The sequence below is a fragment of the Cryptomeria japonica genome, chromosome 9 (assembly GCF_030272615.1).
Source record: "Cryptomeria japonica chromosome 9, Sugi_1.0, whole genome shotgun sequence".
Lineage (NCBI taxonomy): Eukaryota > Viridiplantae > Streptophyta > Pinopsida > Cupressales > Cupressaceae > Cryptomeria > Cryptomeria japonica.
Window position 1 is genome coordinate 490,230,467 of NC_081413.1, and position 18,115 is coordinate 490,248,581.

At 33.6% G+C, this 18,115-nt stretch overlaps 1 protein-coding gene across 1 annotated transcript; it reads left to right on the forward strand.

Annotated features, from left to right (window-relative positions):
- Positions 1-334: 334 nt before the first annotated feature.
- On the forward strand, positions 335-3,428 carry LOC131079695 (TMV resistance protein N). Its single transcript, XM_058017723.2, has 2 exons — positions 335-804; positions 917-3,428. Exons 1-2 carry the CDS (start codon positions 440-442, stop codon positions 1,182-1,184), a joined length of 633 nt encoding a protein of 210 aa, XP_057873706.2. The 5' UTR covers positions 335-439; the 3' UTR covers positions 1,185-3,428.
- The last annotated feature ends 14,687 nt before the right edge of the window (positions 3,429-18,115 follow it).

The following is an 18,115-nucleotide window of genomic DNA, read 5'->3' on the forward strand; positions in this document are numbered from 1 at the left end:
TCTTTTAACTAAAAATATTGGTTTCATTTCCAAGATCAATCTCTTTACAATTGTCCTTTCAATCTTTACATGCTCATTTTATACAAGCAAAATAAATCATTGATCACAAATTCCTCAATTGTTACAAATCTTTCCATCAATTCACCTCTTTAATATATTCTTACATATTATTATTATTATTATTTTTATCAATGTAACTATTACATAAGGTGAATTATTTTGCCTGCCTCACACAGCTCTTTGCTAATTGCTGACGTCAGACGTAAGTGGTCTCTTAAATTAAATTATAAATTATAATTTTCCTTTTCTAGTAAGACAAGAAAAGATTCCTCCATTTGTGGTTGTCAGGTCACAGTTGTGTATTGTTTTTATTTTGCCTTGAAACCCTTCATTTGTCCGAAATCTGAAACCCTAACTTTTTTTCCCATCTCTTCATTCCATGGGATTTCACGTTTTTCTAGATCTGGGAGCACTTGAGGCTGGTAATTCTATTCCAGCAGAATTACAACACGCCATAGCTACTGCTACCCTTCACTTTGCTATTTTTGCTCCCAACTGCTCCCAAACCCCATGGTGTTTGACTGAGCTATCTTCCATGTTCAAATCTGGTGCAAAAGTCATTCTCATTTCGGATCATGTTGATCCTTCTCATCTCAGATGTATTGAGCAAGGAAAAGGAATATATGCCCCCTCATTTGCAGAGCTTGAAAAGAAAGGCAGATACACACAGGAAAAGCTTCATGTGTGGAAAACGGCACTCTGCGACAGTTCATTCATACCCGGCTACATGGTCAACAATAACATGTATGTATTATTTTCTCTATTTCTTCTATAGGCAAGTGTTACATCTGTTCTGTGACATTAGTAATAATATTGTGTTCTGTTTTGATTTTTGTTTTCGGTTAAAAATGTTTAGGGACGAGGCCACAATTTTGAAGAATATTGTGAATTGTTCATTACAAATAATGAAAAAAGTTCCGTTATGGGTAGCCGAGCATCTACTTGGATTGAATGAGCTGGTACAAGGCTTTGTGTCAGTTGCAAGAGAAGAGGAAGTGAAAATCACGGGGTTCATGGGTATGGGAGGTATCGGTAAAAGCACTTTCGTCAAAGAGTTGCTGATTTGGCATATGCAGTTTCGTTTTAAATGTGCGAGATGCAGCATCCAGAAATTCTGTTTGTGAGAAGAAGAAAAAGATTGTAACCACCCGGGAATTGGGTGTCCTTAAATCATGGGGCTTCTCCTGCATTTATAAGATGTGAAGACTTTACAAGCCATATGCCAAGCAGCTATTCTGCTGGCATGCTTTCTTGCAACCCTCTCTACCCCCTGTATTTGAGACTCTGGTTCAAGAGTTCTGAGAGGCTTGTATTGGTTTGCCTCTGTCATGAAGGTATTGGATGCACAGTTATATGGTGGAAATCCCAATTGAATAAAATCTCAAGAATATTGCCTGGTGAAATCAAACAAAGGCTACAAAATATCTACTATGCTCTCGATGAAGAAGAGATAGATGTTCTTAGATGTAGCTTGTTTTTTCATTGGAAAGGAGAAAAGCACGGCCATAGCAGTGTGGGATGGATCGGGTTGGAGTGGTCTGCATGGTTTAGAAACACCCTTGAACAAGTGTCTTGTGGAGCAGCTGAACACTTTACCAGATTCTTTCAAGCAGTTGATATGCTTGGAAATTCTAGATTTATTGGGTTGTGAAATGCTATCTTCATTACCTGTTGGTTTTGGCAATTTAACAAGCTTGAGGAATATAACACTGTGATCTTGCAAACAGTTGAGCATGTTGCTGGATTTTTTCAATCATCTAATACACCTAGAAGTTCAAAATTTATTTGTGAAATGCTATTTTTAGTACCTGCTGGTTTTGGCAATTTAAGAAGCTTGAGGACTATTACTCTGCAATCTTGCAAGCAGCTGAACACTTTACCAGGTTCTTTCAAGCAGCTGATATGCTTGGAAATTCTATATTTATTGGGTTGTGAAATGCTATCTTCATTACCTGTTGGTTTTGGCAATTTAACAAGCTTGAGGAATATAACACTGTGATCTTGCAAACAGTTGAGCATGTTGCTGGATTTTTTCAATCATCTAATACACCTAGAAGTTCAAAATTTATTTGTGAAATGCTATTTTTAGTACCTGCTGGTTTTGGCAATTTAAGAAGCTTGAGGACTATTACTCTGCAATCTTGCAAGCAGTTGAACACTTTACCAGGTTCTTTCAAGCAGCTGATATGCTTGGAAATTCTATATTTATTGGGTTGTGAAATGCTATCTTCATTACCTGTTGGTTTTGGCAATTTAACAAGCTTGATGAATATAACTTTGCAGTCTTGCAAGTAGTTGAGTACTTTGCCAGACTCTTTCAAGCAATTGACACACTTGGAAATTCTAGATTTATGAGGTTGTGAAATGATATCTTCATTACTTGCTGATTTTGGCAATTTAACAAGCTTGAGGAATATAACTCTGTAGTCTCGCAAGCAGTTGAGCACTTTGCCAGATTCTTTCAAGAAGCTGATACACTTGGAAATTCTAAATTTATCAGGTTGTGAAATGCTATCTTCATTACATGTTGGTTTTTGCAATTTAACAAGCTTGTGGAATGTAACTCTGCAGTCTTGCAAGCAGTTGAGCACTTTACCAAATTCTAATTTATCAGGTTGTGAAATGCTATCTTTATAACCTGCTGGTTTTGGCAATTTAACAAGCTTGAGGAGTATAACTCTGCAGTCTTGGAAGCAGTTGGTCGCTTTACCAGATTCTTTCAAGCAGCTGATACACCTCGAAGATTTAAATCTATTAGGTTGTAAAATGTTATCTTCACCGCCTGTTGGTTTTCACAAATAAACTTGTGGAATATAATTCTTGCTTTTTGCAAGTAGCTGAACATAGTGTTTATCAAAATTTTAAGAATACATTCTTGCAATCTGCTGAGAAACATCAGGTGTATTAGTGGTCTCATAAAACCAGAGGAACTGGAAATATGTCTGTTTGTAGGTAGAAGAACTCTGAAGTTTTGCAGGTTTGCCCTTTGCTAAACAGACTTAAAATGTGGAATTACCCCAAAGTTGAGAAAATAGAAAGCTTGGAACACAACAAGTCATTCAAGATACTGAAAGCAAAGACCTGCTGGAGAGTGCCAGGTATACAGAGTTGTATACAGAGTTTGGAAAAAGTGGAACAATTGGAAAGACTGGAGCTCATATGTGACACCATATCAGCTCTGAAATTTTTTGTTTTTTTTGAAGAAAGCTGAATAAATTGCATAGGACAATTAAAAGACAGCAACATGGCTTTTAAAAAGAATAGAGCTGTCAAGGGACAGCAAACAGAGCATTAACAAAGCTGAATTGTGAGCTCTGAAACCTTGTATTTAGTCTGTAAAGAGGAAGCTATAAAAAACTTTTACGAAATATAGGAACTTCTGGAATAATTGGCAGGTACACAAATCTTTCTTTTATCTATTTATTTATTAGATGATTCACAAATGTCTTGGAAGTTGCTTATCTTAAAGTTTGGCGGACAACTAATATAAATTTGCTGCTAATGCAGTAGTTGTTTTAGACTAATAATATTGAGTTATTTATTTATTTATTCAATATAATCATGAAACATGTGAATGCTGAATGTTTTCTTTCTTACGTAAGATAAAGTGTCGAAGATATAATTCTAAGCAATTCTTGTTTATTTGTTAGTCAATTTTTTTTTATTTAGCAAGAATGTCCATAGTATAATTTGAGCATATACAAAATCTGGTTTTGATTTTATTTTTCTTTCTAAAAATTTAATGAAAAGAAAAAGGTCAATATCATTGGTTTTCTTCTCAAATATATATGATTATTATAGGTACATACAAAACTATACATATATGCAACTGTAGTTAAGTTCAAAATATACTATTATGCTAATAGTCAAATAACATAGCAAAATACACCATCATATTAATAGTCGAAACTTGATTGTCATGATGTTTATAACTTTATACCAAACTGATAGGTGTTGACGTGTGAACATGGTAGCCTAGTTGCTGCAGTTTGGGGATGTTATTCACTTCATCTTGTGGAGCCTTGACCTGGAGGTGGAGCATTGATGGGTTTTGCATGGGGAAACTCAAGAAAAAACCATGTTTTGATGGGCCGTACAGTTCCAAGCATATTGTTTCAGCAGCGAATCACAATTAGACCCGTAGGTAGTTGTTTAGTGTAGCAAACTGAATGTTTTCAATCCCTCAATGAGTCTTGGTATGAGTTGGAGCTAATATTTGAGGTGCTGGTACAGGTTGAGGCTTTCTAGAGTGTTGTTGACGAACTTGGAAATTAGTTAGGTGACCTTATATGCTTTCCTAAGTGATACAGAGTGTTCCCTATCCTTTATTGGTCTATAGCTGTCATTCTTGCATTTGGAGGGGTCTATTTAATGCTGGGTGTGTTCAAAATCTTACTGCAGACTTGTAACTCACTATTTGTTGCATATTGGAGACTTTGGGAGGCATACCTTGGAGCATGAATTCCTTGAGGCAGTGTCGTATAATTCATAGCATCAACTGTATTTAACATATCTGACATTTTTGACAAAAAAAAAACAAAACAAAACATTTTATTAAAGTTTAAAAATTTGACTTCAGTGTCAAATTCCTCCTAGGTTCCATTAAATTCTCCAAAATTCTGCCTGGGTTCTTCTCAGCTTTGTAGGGCCGAACCCATAGGTTGTGGGTAGGACCCTGTCCGAACCCAAAGGGAACCGGACCAAGACCAGGACCTGGGGGAATCGAACCAAGACCCAGGGGGCCCCCCTGCAGAACCCGGTAACTTAGTTTATATGTAATTGTTTTATTTAATTACTTTTATTTCACAAAGTAATTGTTTTATTTGATTCAAACTATTTTAGACCAATGCAAATATTTAAATTAGATGCTCAATCCTCTTTATAAGGTAGTTTTTTCACAACACCACCACCCTTATTTTTCTAATTTTTAGTTCTCAACTTCATTCCTCCATAAATATTTTATAAACATACTTTTATATGTTACTAAAAAATAATATTTTTTATTTTTTTCCATTGAGCTTTTAATGTTGAAACTATTTTTGAATCTCCTTCTCTACTATATATTTCTATACTAGATGATATGAGTATTGGTTATTTTAAGTCAAAGGCATAGGTTAATAAGTAAAAAAATTAGGCATCAAGCAAGCTAAAACTATTATCACTATCTAGAAGGCTCTTGAATAGAGGATGTTAATTCCTATTAGTGTTCAACCTCTCCTCCATTTCTCAAGAATGGGTGTTGCCGAATTATATCAAGTTATGGAGAATGGAAATAAGAACATTTAAGGACCTTTCATGAGCTTGAGTCATAGAAGGACATTAGGTGGCATTCAACTTTATGCTCTAAGTAATCTAAACTAACTTGAAAGTCCTACAAGGCTTTTAGAGGGTATTAAGTCTACATAGGTGGCCTTCCTTTTGTCTATACAGCCAAGAAGGAGCTTGATTAACCTCACCATAAGGAAGAAAAAACCTTGAGGGGTTACTTTCAATTTGAATATTCAAACCCTCATTTGCACCTCTTCCTCCTAGATGACATGTTCAATATTCATAAACTCAAGTAGTTTAGAAAAAGGTGAGGCTCTTAAGAATACGGTGACATTTACCTTGCAATCCTATGCATATGGTATGTATCTCCAACACTCTTAGAAGTTATACTTGGACACCTAGAGTGCAACTGGAAAAATATTGGTATTTAGATTCTCCTAGTATCTTTCTATTAGTTATCATATGCACTCATTAAAGAGGTGGGGCTTGATGGTGGTAGTTACAAACTTACTTACAATTGACATTGAACTCATTTAGATAACCGTCTTTCCTAGGCACTGGAGGAAGAAGTGGAGATCTTATTATAATAGATGGGACCCACATGAGTTAGTAAACTCCAAATTGGAGCACTAGATTGAAGATTTGAGCCTCTGGGTAGTTATGGGTCAACAATGCCTTTACAATTATGTTGTATATTTTGGGGTTCATTAACTGAGCCCACGTGAAGTCATTGAATTATTTATTATTCTCTAAAGATGATCTTGAAGGTTGGAGTGAGGTTTTTGTATGATCCTGTTAATTTGGTATCCATTGTTTTGCTAAAACTATGTGTTTTGGTCTCTCCCTTTGCCTATATATTAGAGGTATGAGATAATGGATCATATTATTGTTTTACAAGTACATAAGTGCTTCCAAAATGTTGTTAGAGTGTAGAGAGTAGTGTGTTGATATTGTATCATGTACAATATAAATTAATACATACTTATCCTCTTTCTCTTGTGGAATTTTTTTTGGAAAGGTTTTTGCGTGTAAATCCCATGTCATTGTGTTTTACTAATTATATTGTAGTGCCCCTCTCTTTTGACTTGGTAGACCTTACATTTATGAGCTTTCTGTGTGTGGCATCAACCCTTTTTGGTGTTGGTCGATTTTGGATTTGGTTATGATGCTTGACTATGCTTCCTGGATTTCTATGTGACTGTTATTTCATGTTACGTGGATGGTTAGAATAATGATGTTATATGATGTTTCTTCGCTTTGTGCGTGTGCTAGATGACTAGATGGAATATTTTTGTAATGTTAGAATTTTATCTTGATGCTCTTAGATATATATCTGCCTTAATCTTACATTGCTTATTATCTTCGATGTTGTTATGTGATTGTGACTGATAATTATATGTCAATGTCTTCGATGGAATCATATGATGTAGTTTATGATGTGATTATTAGATGCAATTCATATACAATAGATCATTATTGGGCTAGATTATTTATGATTTTCTTTACATTTATCGATGCATATTGACTTGATGTACACTGCTTCTATGTTTGATGTGCTTGGGTGAAAGGGAAAAACGTTGCACTACTCTTTACGGGCAAGTTACGTCGCTTCCATTCTCTATTCATGGTATGATATTTCGTGGATTATATACATGCTCGACAATTTGTTTATATAGCTGCAGGTACTGAGCATCGACTCCACCTGAATCTTCAGGTCTGAGCGTGCTTTCCAACCCAATGGTAAAGTGGACAATGGAGATATCAGTTAGACCCCTGTCAGGCACCTTAGTTCTTTGTTCGTTAGGTCTTGTTAGTCATCACCCTCTATTAGCTCACAGTGTTTTGAGTTTGTCGTAATTTGTTACTCCTGCTTATAGTATAATAATTTTTGTGGAGTGATTAGTATTTTATCTCTCTTCATATTTGGGATATGGTTGTTTAATTAATTAATAAATTGTGATTGTGGTACTTAAAGCTTTAAAATATTTTAATTAATTAATTATTTCTAAAAGAGAATTTATAAGAGAACTAAAAATAACAACTATTTATTTAAAGGTTAGTTAATTAATAATTCATTATCGTTGTCTATTTGATCTATTATAAACATTTAATTAAATATTCCTTTAATAATCTTGTTATCACTTATTGCTTTAAAAACAATATTATTACCACTTATTGTTTTAAAAATTAAATATAAAATAAATAAATTATTATTTATTTTAATTAATATCTTGCATGTGCATGTGGGGGTTACAAAATAATTTAATTAATGTGGATCTTGCATGTTGGGAGTTACTTTGGGAAAAATGGCATTTTTATTAATGTTGTTGGCTTTTTGAAAGCAAGAGTTTTATCGTGAAATTTTGGGTTCTGCATTTTGGCATCTCTCTGGTTTTCTAGATTTTTGGGGGTTTTGAGAGAAGAAGTTTTGTTGTGAATTTTTTTGCTCTGCAAATGCATTATTTGGTTTTGGAGATTTCAAAAAAAAAAAAAAATTGGGGGAAAAATCTGTTGTAGAAGGAATTAGCAAAAGAGTTTGATAGACTTCGTGGAAGCCTTTGGATTTGTGTGCGTTGTTGTGAATCTCTGAGAAATCTCAATTTCGTCCTCTATGTTCTCCTGGTAGTGATTAAGGTAGGCTTCTGATCTTTTTTTTTTTTTTTCCTATTCATGTTAATATTCTAACTTAATCTAAATAAAAGCAGTTTGATTGTTGCTCTTTTATTGAATCGAGAAAATGTATGGATATGCCTGATCATGGGAAAAGTTTGGTGTTTATAGATCTTTTTGTAATTTAATTCTGGATCGATAATTGGTATTCGGGAAAAGGGTTTTTATATTGAAAAAAAAAAATCTATGGCTCTGATTTTGTTAAGTTATATTGATCTTCACTGTAAATTCTTTGAAAAAAATGGGGGTTGATTCAATTCATAATTGGGTATATGCTATTCTTAAATCTGGAATTCATGTTGATCATACCTGTGATTTTGTTTTGTATTCATGTCTGATTTACTGTAGTTTATATATATAGAGATATCGCATTAATAGATGCCCTTAGAATATATATATATATATATATATAGAGAGAGAGAGAGAGAGAGAGAGAGAGAGAGAGAGAGAGAGAGAGAGAGAGAGAGAGAGAGAGAGAGAGAGAGAGAGAGAGAGAGAGAGAGCATTAATCGATGCCCTTAGAATATCATTAGTAGCGCAATATTAATATTGTCTGTGTTTAATTTCTTTGATCGGCCCGCGGATATCATTATTGTCGTTGTGTGTAGTTAACAACATATACATATGCTAAGAGACACATAATGAAGCACATTAAAACAACTATCAAATGTCCTCAAGGCCCCATAACGATGTAACACGAGGTTATACATCATCTCAATAATTAACAAGGAACTGCTATACCAATTACAATATAAATCATTACATGGATACAAGATTCTCATTGCATTACTTGAGAATTTACATAAGAATTTCATATACATAATATTAGATTCTCAACATACAAATCTCCAAGAGTCCCAAGAAGGGAAGAATACATGTATCTGGTACATCAATAACAATCTTCAAAATTTCTCCGAGCCATCACGATCACGAAGCTGAAGGAGCCAAACCCATTTATTAATATTGCGCTACTAATGATATTCTAAGGGCATCGATTAATGCGATCTCTCTCTCTCTCTCTCTCTCTCTCTCTCTCTCTCTCTCTCTCTCTCTCTCTCTCTCTCTCTCTCTCTATATATATATATATATATATACTACAATAAATTAGACATGAATACAGAACAAAATCACAGGTATGATCAACATGAATTCCAGATTTAAGAATAGTAGATACCCAATTATGAATTGAATCAACCCCCTTTTTTTTCAAAGAATTTACAATAAAGATCAATATAAGACTTAACAAAATTAGAGCCACAGATATATATTTTTTCAATATAAAAACCCTTTTCCGGAATACCAATTATTGATCCAGAATTAAATTACAAAAAGATCTATAAACCTCGAACTTTTCCCATGATCAGGCATATCCATACATTTTCTCAATTCAATAAAAGAGCAACAATCAAACTGGTTTTATTTAGATTAAGTCATAATTTTAACATGCACAGAAAAAAAAAAAGATCAGAAGCCTACCTTAATAGCTACTAGGAGAACAACACAAAGGACAAAATTGAGATTTCTCAGAGATTCACAACAAGGCACACAAATCCAGAGGCTTCCACGAAGTCTATCAAGCTCCTTCACTAATTTCTTCTACAATAGATTTTTCCCCCAATTTTTTTTTTTGAAATCCCCAAAACCAAAGAATACATTTGTAGAGCAAAAGAAATTCATGGCAAAACTTCTTCTCTCAAAAACCCCCAAAATCTAGAAAACCAGAGAGATGCCAAAATGCAGAACCCAAAATTTCACGACAAAACTCCTGCTTTCAAAAAACCAGCAACATTAATAAAAATACCCTTTTTCCCAAAGTAACTCCCAATATGCAAGATCCCTATTAACTAAAACATTAATTAAATTATTTTGTAACCCCCACATGCACATGCAAGATATTAATTAAAATAAATAATAATTATTTTCTCTTAGATTTAATTTTTAAAACAATAAGTGGTAATAATATATATTTTTAAAGCAATAAGTGATAACAAGATTATTAAAGGAATATTTAATTAAATGTTTATAATAGATTAAATGAGACAACAATAACGAATTATTAATTAATTAACCTTTAAATGAATAATTGTTATTTTTAGTTCCCTTATAAATTCTCTTTTCGAAATAATTAATTAATTTAAATATTTTAAAGCTTTAAGTACCACAATCACAATTTATTAATTAATTAAACAACCATATCCCAAATATGAAGAGAGATAAAATACTAATCACTCCACAAAAATTATTATACTATAAGCAAGAGTAACAAATAACGACAAACTCAAAACACAATGAGCTAACAGAGGGTGACGACTAACAAGATCTGACGAACAAAAAACTAGGGTGCCTGACAGGGGTCTGATTGATATTTTCATTGTCCACTTTACCATCGGGTTGGAGAGCACGCTCAGACCTGAAGATTCAGGTGGAGTCAATGGTCGGTACTTGCAGCTGCATAAACAAACTATTGAACATGTATATAATCCATAAAATATCATATCGTGAATAGGGAATGGAAGCGACGTAGCTTGCCCGTAAAGAGCAGTGCAATGTTTTTCCCTTTCACCCAAGCACATCAAACATAGAAGTAGTGTACATCAAGTCAGTATGCATCAATAAATGTAAAGAAACTCATAAATAATCTAGCCCAATAATGATCTATTGTATATGAATAACATCTAATAATCACATCATAAACTACATTATATGATTCCATCGAAGACATTGACATATAATTATCAATCACAACTACATGACAACATCAGAGATAATAAACAATGTAAGATTAAGACAGATATACATCTAAGAGCATCAAGATAAAATTCTAACATTACAAAAATATTCCATCTATAGGCATCTAACACACGCACAAAGCGAAGATACATCATATACCATCATTATTCTGACCATCCGCATAACATGAAATTACATTGTCACATAGAAATCCAGGATGCATAGTCAAGCATCATAACCAAATCCAAAATCGACCAACACCAAAAAGGGTCGAAGCCACACACAAAAAGCTCATAAATATAAGGTCTGCCAAGTTAAAAGAGAGGGGCACTACATATATTGTTATTATTATTTTGTACATCATCACATAATCTTTTATACTAATTCTTAATTAATAATTTATTTAAAATATTCATACACTTTGAAAAAGATTTTATTGTACTAGTTTCACCTTGTTTCTCAATAGAGGCAAGAGCTATCCTAGAACTTTTGAACATATATTCTACACTTCAAAGCCATTATTGAAGCTCCATGAAAGCCATTATTGAAGCTCTATGAAAGATCCAAGAAGGAAATTAATAGGCACAAAACTTCTAAAGCAATAAATAAGACTATTATAAGAGTATCAATGATGCAAAAAACGCTTCAAAGATATCTAAACTACCACCAGTAAGTAGCAATGCGACATTGAAGTTCAAAAGTTGGGCACCATATTGGACATGTGAGTATTAAGAGTAAGAAGAGCTTTACAAAAACATAAACTGGCCATATTAAAACCACCTAATAACTCTAGTGATCCCAACGAATTTCTTCAAGTAGTTGAAATATATGATCCCACATGTTTAACTCTTGTCATAACATGATTACTATTTGTTTGATATATTATGTTTTAGATTTAAAAAAAAGGCTAGCCAATGGTAGTATTTTTACAAATTTATGTTTAATTTTTGTTTGAATATGACTTACAAAATCATATTTTCATTCTTGAATAGATGCTATGTTTTATTGAGTCGATTTTAGGTTAATTTGTTATAATGTTAAATGTTATGACATTAATTGGAAACCACTCATGTTCTTGTTGTCAACTAATTGCACGTTTGAGGAAAGCTTGAAGACAACTCTCTCACCAATTGACATGCATGGAATCACTTCTATCTTGTGGGCTACCTACTACTGAAGTGAATCTCGATGTAAGGGTTGGTTCCCTTGCTATTGTCACCTAAACTTGTCCTAAAATGTTGATTTTGCTGAAGAAAAGAAGTAAGAGTTGCTTGATATGAAAACTCATCTTATGAGGTGGCACACCAATACTGAAACTGGGACTTGCACTATTGATTTAATATACTTTTTTTTCAATGAATTTGTTATTTCTTACACAACTCAAGTTTGACATATTAATACATCAATATTTCATAGGAGGTGATTTTTACAGTTTATTGCAGAAAATGAGATGCTTCACTGCTAAATACGACTACAATTGTGGTCAAAACCTACAACCTGTTTAACCATGTTATGTTTATGCATGAAAGTGTTTGTGAATGAGACATGGTTCAACAATTTTGCACAAATTATCAAAAAGCTTACATATCAATCATCCATAATATCACACAACAAGCATATGAGAAGGTAATTAACTCGTTTATTAACAAAAAGATGCTTACAGTTGTTCACAAGTATGAAATCTTGATTCCTCTCTCAAAGCAATCACATAAATAGTTTTCTATTTTGAGTTTTCCAACATATTACAATGCCGGTTCTAGTAAATAAAAGAAAAAAATGAAAAATAATTGAAAAATAATCTACCATAGGCGTCCATTCCTCCTAAGCATAGGAGAGAATGTAGGACAACTAGAACTAGAATAAATGCCATTATCTGAGTCCAAATACTTGGGCACCCAAGGAGATTCCTTTTTGGTGTGGACCTTAAAGTGTCTTGATCTTTTCCAACTTCATATACTTTGTGTGTTGCTCATTTGGCTCCTATATCCTTGCAAGGTGTTGGAATTGCTCTTGGACACTTGGATGGTCTTCAAACTGGCTCAAAGGTCTTCCTAACTGCTCCCTATATACTTGCTCATTGTCTCGAAGCAGCTTAATTGCTTTTGCAAAAATAATAGGGCATTTATTTTCCATGGTTTTGAAATTTAAAGACCTCCTTGGGGTCGTATAGAAAGAAAATTGGTCATTTAATGCCTCTCAAATTGCCTCAAATTGAGTTATAATGGCCAACAACTACCCCCTACCCCTTGATGCATTCAATACTCATGGAGAGTACTTGTCAGGTTAAGATATTTTTAAGGAATCATAAATTTGAGCTTATAGCTTGGTTAAGATTAGAAGTTTTCATTTGAACTTCATTGCTCAATGTTCAATTAAGGAAACCTATGTTTAACACTTGACTGAAGCCTTGGTCCATGGACTGTCATATACCAAGATTTGATTGCCCTGTTACCGTAGGTTAATTTATTTTCCCTGTCATCTTCACATTGGACACACATCAAACTCTCAAGTAAACCTTTCATGCTCACAGTCTATGTCTTCATCAAGATGTCATATACCTTCTTGCCACACCTTAGAACTCCTACTGAACACTATCCCTATCCTTTTCCTGACTATGAAGTGTCATTGTTGCATATTTTGTATCTGTGTCCATGTTGATGTCATGTTTTGTGTTTTTTCATGATAGATAGTATCAAAGAACACTTGTCTCTGAACTAGACAACCTCGTGACTTGGCATGGCCATTGTGTTTAATCACTAATCTCTGAGCACTCTATTCTTATTGTCATTTCCTAGAACTACTTTACTACCTTCCATCTTCTTTTCATATATGGTTTTTCACTCTTTGCACCATGATCATTGTTGTTTATGCTATTAATGCACATTAAAACACATAGGTGAAAAGCATTATCATTTAATAGCAAGCTGCCTTATCTTTGTTGTTCACTATCATCCCAACTTGGCACATGTTTTGACAAAGTTCTTTGATTTGGCATTATTATTTACAAATTTGTAAGCTTCTAGATTCCCTTTCCCTTGACAATGCAAGCTTACAGACTGTATATCATGTCCTGAAGCATTGTCATTTGATGAATCCACTATCTTTGTCTCTTGTGTGAAACCCTTAATGACTGTCACCATTCATTTTTGGAGCTATGATCCATAACTACCATTTGGTCTTCCTTTAGCTATGTCCATGGTTGTCCTTTTCGCCAAGTCATGCTGACTATCATCTCATCACTTTTTGAATAATGTCTCTTTTAATCAACATTTTTAGTAAAGGACTGCCATTGTGCTATATTGTAGTTATCTATATGCATCATTCTTCATCATTTTGTTCACTATCCTCTGACTTACTATGACTGTATGTCATGAGATATTTCTTCTTTTGTGACTGTCATCATCATGACAGTGCCTTGCTTTCCACACCTTTCCTTTCCTCAGACTTTCATCTTCATTTGGTGAATCTGTCATTTCCATATTCATGAGACTGTTAGTGATGACAGTGCACAGGTTATTCAAATTGTACACACATCTATAATAACTTTGCAATCTTATCCTGTGTTAACTATAATGTTATCCTTTTTTCCATGCCCTCTCATTTGAGTATATTCACCTTGTCACCATGGGAATGGAAAACCCAATATCATTTGTAAGTACTTAAGTGCATTGTTGTGTCTTTCTTTTTAATATTCGATTGTGTTGTCATACTTCTAGGTGTGTCAAAGTTTAGGTTCATTTGATAGACTTTATTCCCTTTAAGATAATTTGTTTAGCTTGATATTTTAGCATTTTAATTAATTTTTTGTTTTCATGAAGTCTACTTAATTATTTAATTCAAACATTTGATCAAATTCGACCTATTATGAAATTGTGAATGTAGTAAATCTATAAAAAAAAATTTACAGTATTTTTGAATTACAATTTTAAATCGTTGTCATTGCTTTAAATTTTAGTAATTTAATGAACTTTTGGAGGTTATTTATTTATTTATATTTCAATTTATGTTTTATAATAGTATACATTTTAACTTCATAATAAAATTAAAGCTTAGTGATTCTTGTTGATTTGGACCTTTCAAAATAATTTTTTGGTATTTCTATTTCAATTATTTCTAAAAGAATAAGTATAAAGTCTTTTTTGTTTTTTTTTGGGGGGGGGGAGGGGGGCTTTTAATAAATAAAGGAAAAGACTAAAATAGGGGAGTGAGGTTTAGCAAAAGAATTTAAAAAAGAAGGAAAGAAAAAAAGAAGATAAAATGAGGTTGAAAGAAGAAAAAAAGTGTTGGTTGTCATAGGAGAAGAGGGCTATTTTTGAAGGTTTTTGGGCATGCTAGGGTACTAAAATAACATAATTTTTCAAGGTTTCTAATATACTTGTATGCGGGAAAAACGGGTCAATGAAACTTAAAATGCGAAAAGTGAAGCTCAAAGAGACTTGTCCACACACCCACATGACTTCTTGGTGCAAGTTATGGAGTCATGAAGGATGACTCAACTTCCCAAGGTTGGTTCCATGGTTCTCTATCTCACAAGGTCCCTCAAACCAATGCCTTTGCTCTCAGATCACCAAGCAAAGTGGTTTAGGGATGACAAATGCAAGAACGAGGGATGCTTTTGATTGATTTTAACATGAGAATGCATCCTATCTATGCATGATTCTACAAATGCAATAAACTAGATTATAAGATGACAAGATTAGTAGTAATATTATCCTAACATGATATACTAGTTATATGATTTAAGCTAATGATAAAGGAAGTAGTCTAAAATGTTTATTAGATTAATTCCTATTGCAAAGAGAGACTAGATGTGCTAAAATTGAGCATAAATGAGATACGAAAATCTTGCATGTCCCTCAAAATGGAGGAAGGAGAGCTCTATTTATAGCAAAAATAGGACAATGGATGGCCAGGATTGAAAGAGTTAATCAAGGGTCAAGTTTGAAAGTTGTCAATCCATGTTTACAATTTTCACCAATGAAATGGTGACAATTGTCAACATAAGGTTGGTTGAGAGGAGATGTAAGAAGCATTAAATGCTTGAGAAAACCTCATGGTTACCTTAGGAGGTAAGGGTTAAGGTTAGGTTAAGGTTATCCATTGGATAAAGCTTTTACCCAAGAGGTAAACTCTTGTGCAAAGAATAAAGGAATAACCATGGTCAAAGCAATAAATGTTTGATGAGACCCTTGAGTTAGATGGAGGTTAAGTTAGTCAAAAAGTCTCTAACCATGCCACTAAGGGTTAGTTAACCATTAATGGTTTAAAGACTTTGGGGACAAATTTGTAAGAGTCCTTCCAAATTTGGGGGGATTCAACAAGTTGGCTTGTTGAATGGATAAAGGCTTTAATGCCTTTAAAAAACTTTACTCCAAATTTGAGAAATGACCTTCTCAAATTTAGGGAAAAGGGATAATGAATGAGTTTAGGGTTAATTGATTAGGATTAGATGAATTCTAGAAGAAATTAGGAATAGGGTTTAGTATGCAAATGGGAGATGTAGGATTTTGAGAAGAGGATGAGGGAAAATAGAATTAATTAAAAATAAATTACTTTATTTCAATTTGGTTGCAAATTGGGAAATTGAATAAATTAAATTTATTCAATTTGGGGTGAACTATTTAATTAAATGTAAATTTAATTAAAAGTGGAGAGAAGGGATTTAATTGAATAAAATGATTTATCCAATTAAATGATGGAAGGGATTCTAGTGAATTTAACTAAATAAATTGAATAATTTACTTAAATAAATTGAATAATTTACTTAATTAAATAGAAGAATGTGGGTGATTTAATTAAATTGGATTTAATTAAATAGAGTAATGAACATAAAATATTCATTTAGGAATATGGTCATTTTTATATGTCTACATTTTGCCCCTCTTTGAAGTGACGTGTGTGCACATGTTGATTCAAAGAAAATGGCGTGTCGTCGTGATTTAGTTATGATCAATTTTTATGTCGTTTTGAGATTTTCATGTCATGCCCCGGTTTTGATAATCAATGCCCCAGATTTGATAAAATGATGTTGATAATGCCCCCTCGAGAGATGAATCAAAAATTTTGAAAATTTGATTTGATTTGGATAATAGCATTTTAAATTTTGGTCTATGTTGAATGCGATAAATTGATTCATCTCCCGATAATGATGTTGGGTAGGTTTGCATGAGACACCACGAGTGATTTTTGCATTCTATCCATGTAACCCTAATTTCAATTTACCCTATAAAAGGGAAAAAGTAATTCCTTTTTGTCTCATTTGTGCTTGTTGACTTTGGAGATAGTGACATTTGGAGAGAAGTCAACATGTCGATTCCGTATTCTACTCATCGATTCGAGCGCGTGCGGAGGTATCGGAGGCCCACTACATATGGACCACCAGTAAGTCAACCCTTTTGACCCCTTTTTGATTTTTGATTTTGTCTTTTTTGGTCGATTTTTGAATTTTTTATGCGGATTTTTTACGTTTAAGCGTGTCGGGTCGAAAGGGTAGTGCATACGATAAATTTCATAGCACGTAGGATTAATCAAATAGGGTAGCGTCCAAAAATTTTAGGCCAGCGCATCTTTAGGTTAGGTTAGCACGTATGATTAAGTTAGCGCACCGGGTGCACAGGGTAGCATAGAGGGTAAAACAGGTAGCGCATAGAGCATATCTAGCGCATAGGGCTTCTAGGGGGTCACATGGGTAGGTCTAGATAGCGCATCGGTGTGACCTAGTGCATAGGGTTAAGTGCGTAGTGCGTGGAGAAGATAGAATAACGCATAGGGTAGTTTAGCGCATTGGGTAGTTTAGATAGCGCGTGGGAAGAAAAGGATAGCGCGTAGGTTTTAGCTAGCGCATAAGGTAGATTGGGCAACGCGTTGAGAGGACAGGTTAGCGCATGATAAGCAGTTTAGCGCGTAGACAAGATGATTTAGCACATAGGAAAAAAAAATTTGGTATAGTGGGATGTGTGAATAAGAAAAGTTTGTAGGTTGATGTCAGTTCTGCTGGGATAAGTGCGTTTTGTCTGTCTATGTGTCTGCTGTCTTTGTTTTGATAGTTGTCCAATATGAGTTATGCTATAATTTGATTTGATTTGCAATTTTTCAAGTTGATATATTGATGCTGATTTGATATGATGTGGTTTTGGATATGGATGTTGTGTTTTGATATGAACTTGATTTGATATGGGATTGTTTCAAGTTGATATATTGATGTGGAACTTGAGTTGTGTTACAAGCTAATATGGATGTGAAACTTGAGTTGTGTTACAAGTTGATATGAAACTTGAGTTGTGTTACAAGTTGATATGAATGTGAAACTTGAGTTGTGTTACAAGCTGATATGTTTTGATGGATTGATATGATCTAGAACTTGATTTAAATTTGTTCAAAGTTTTCA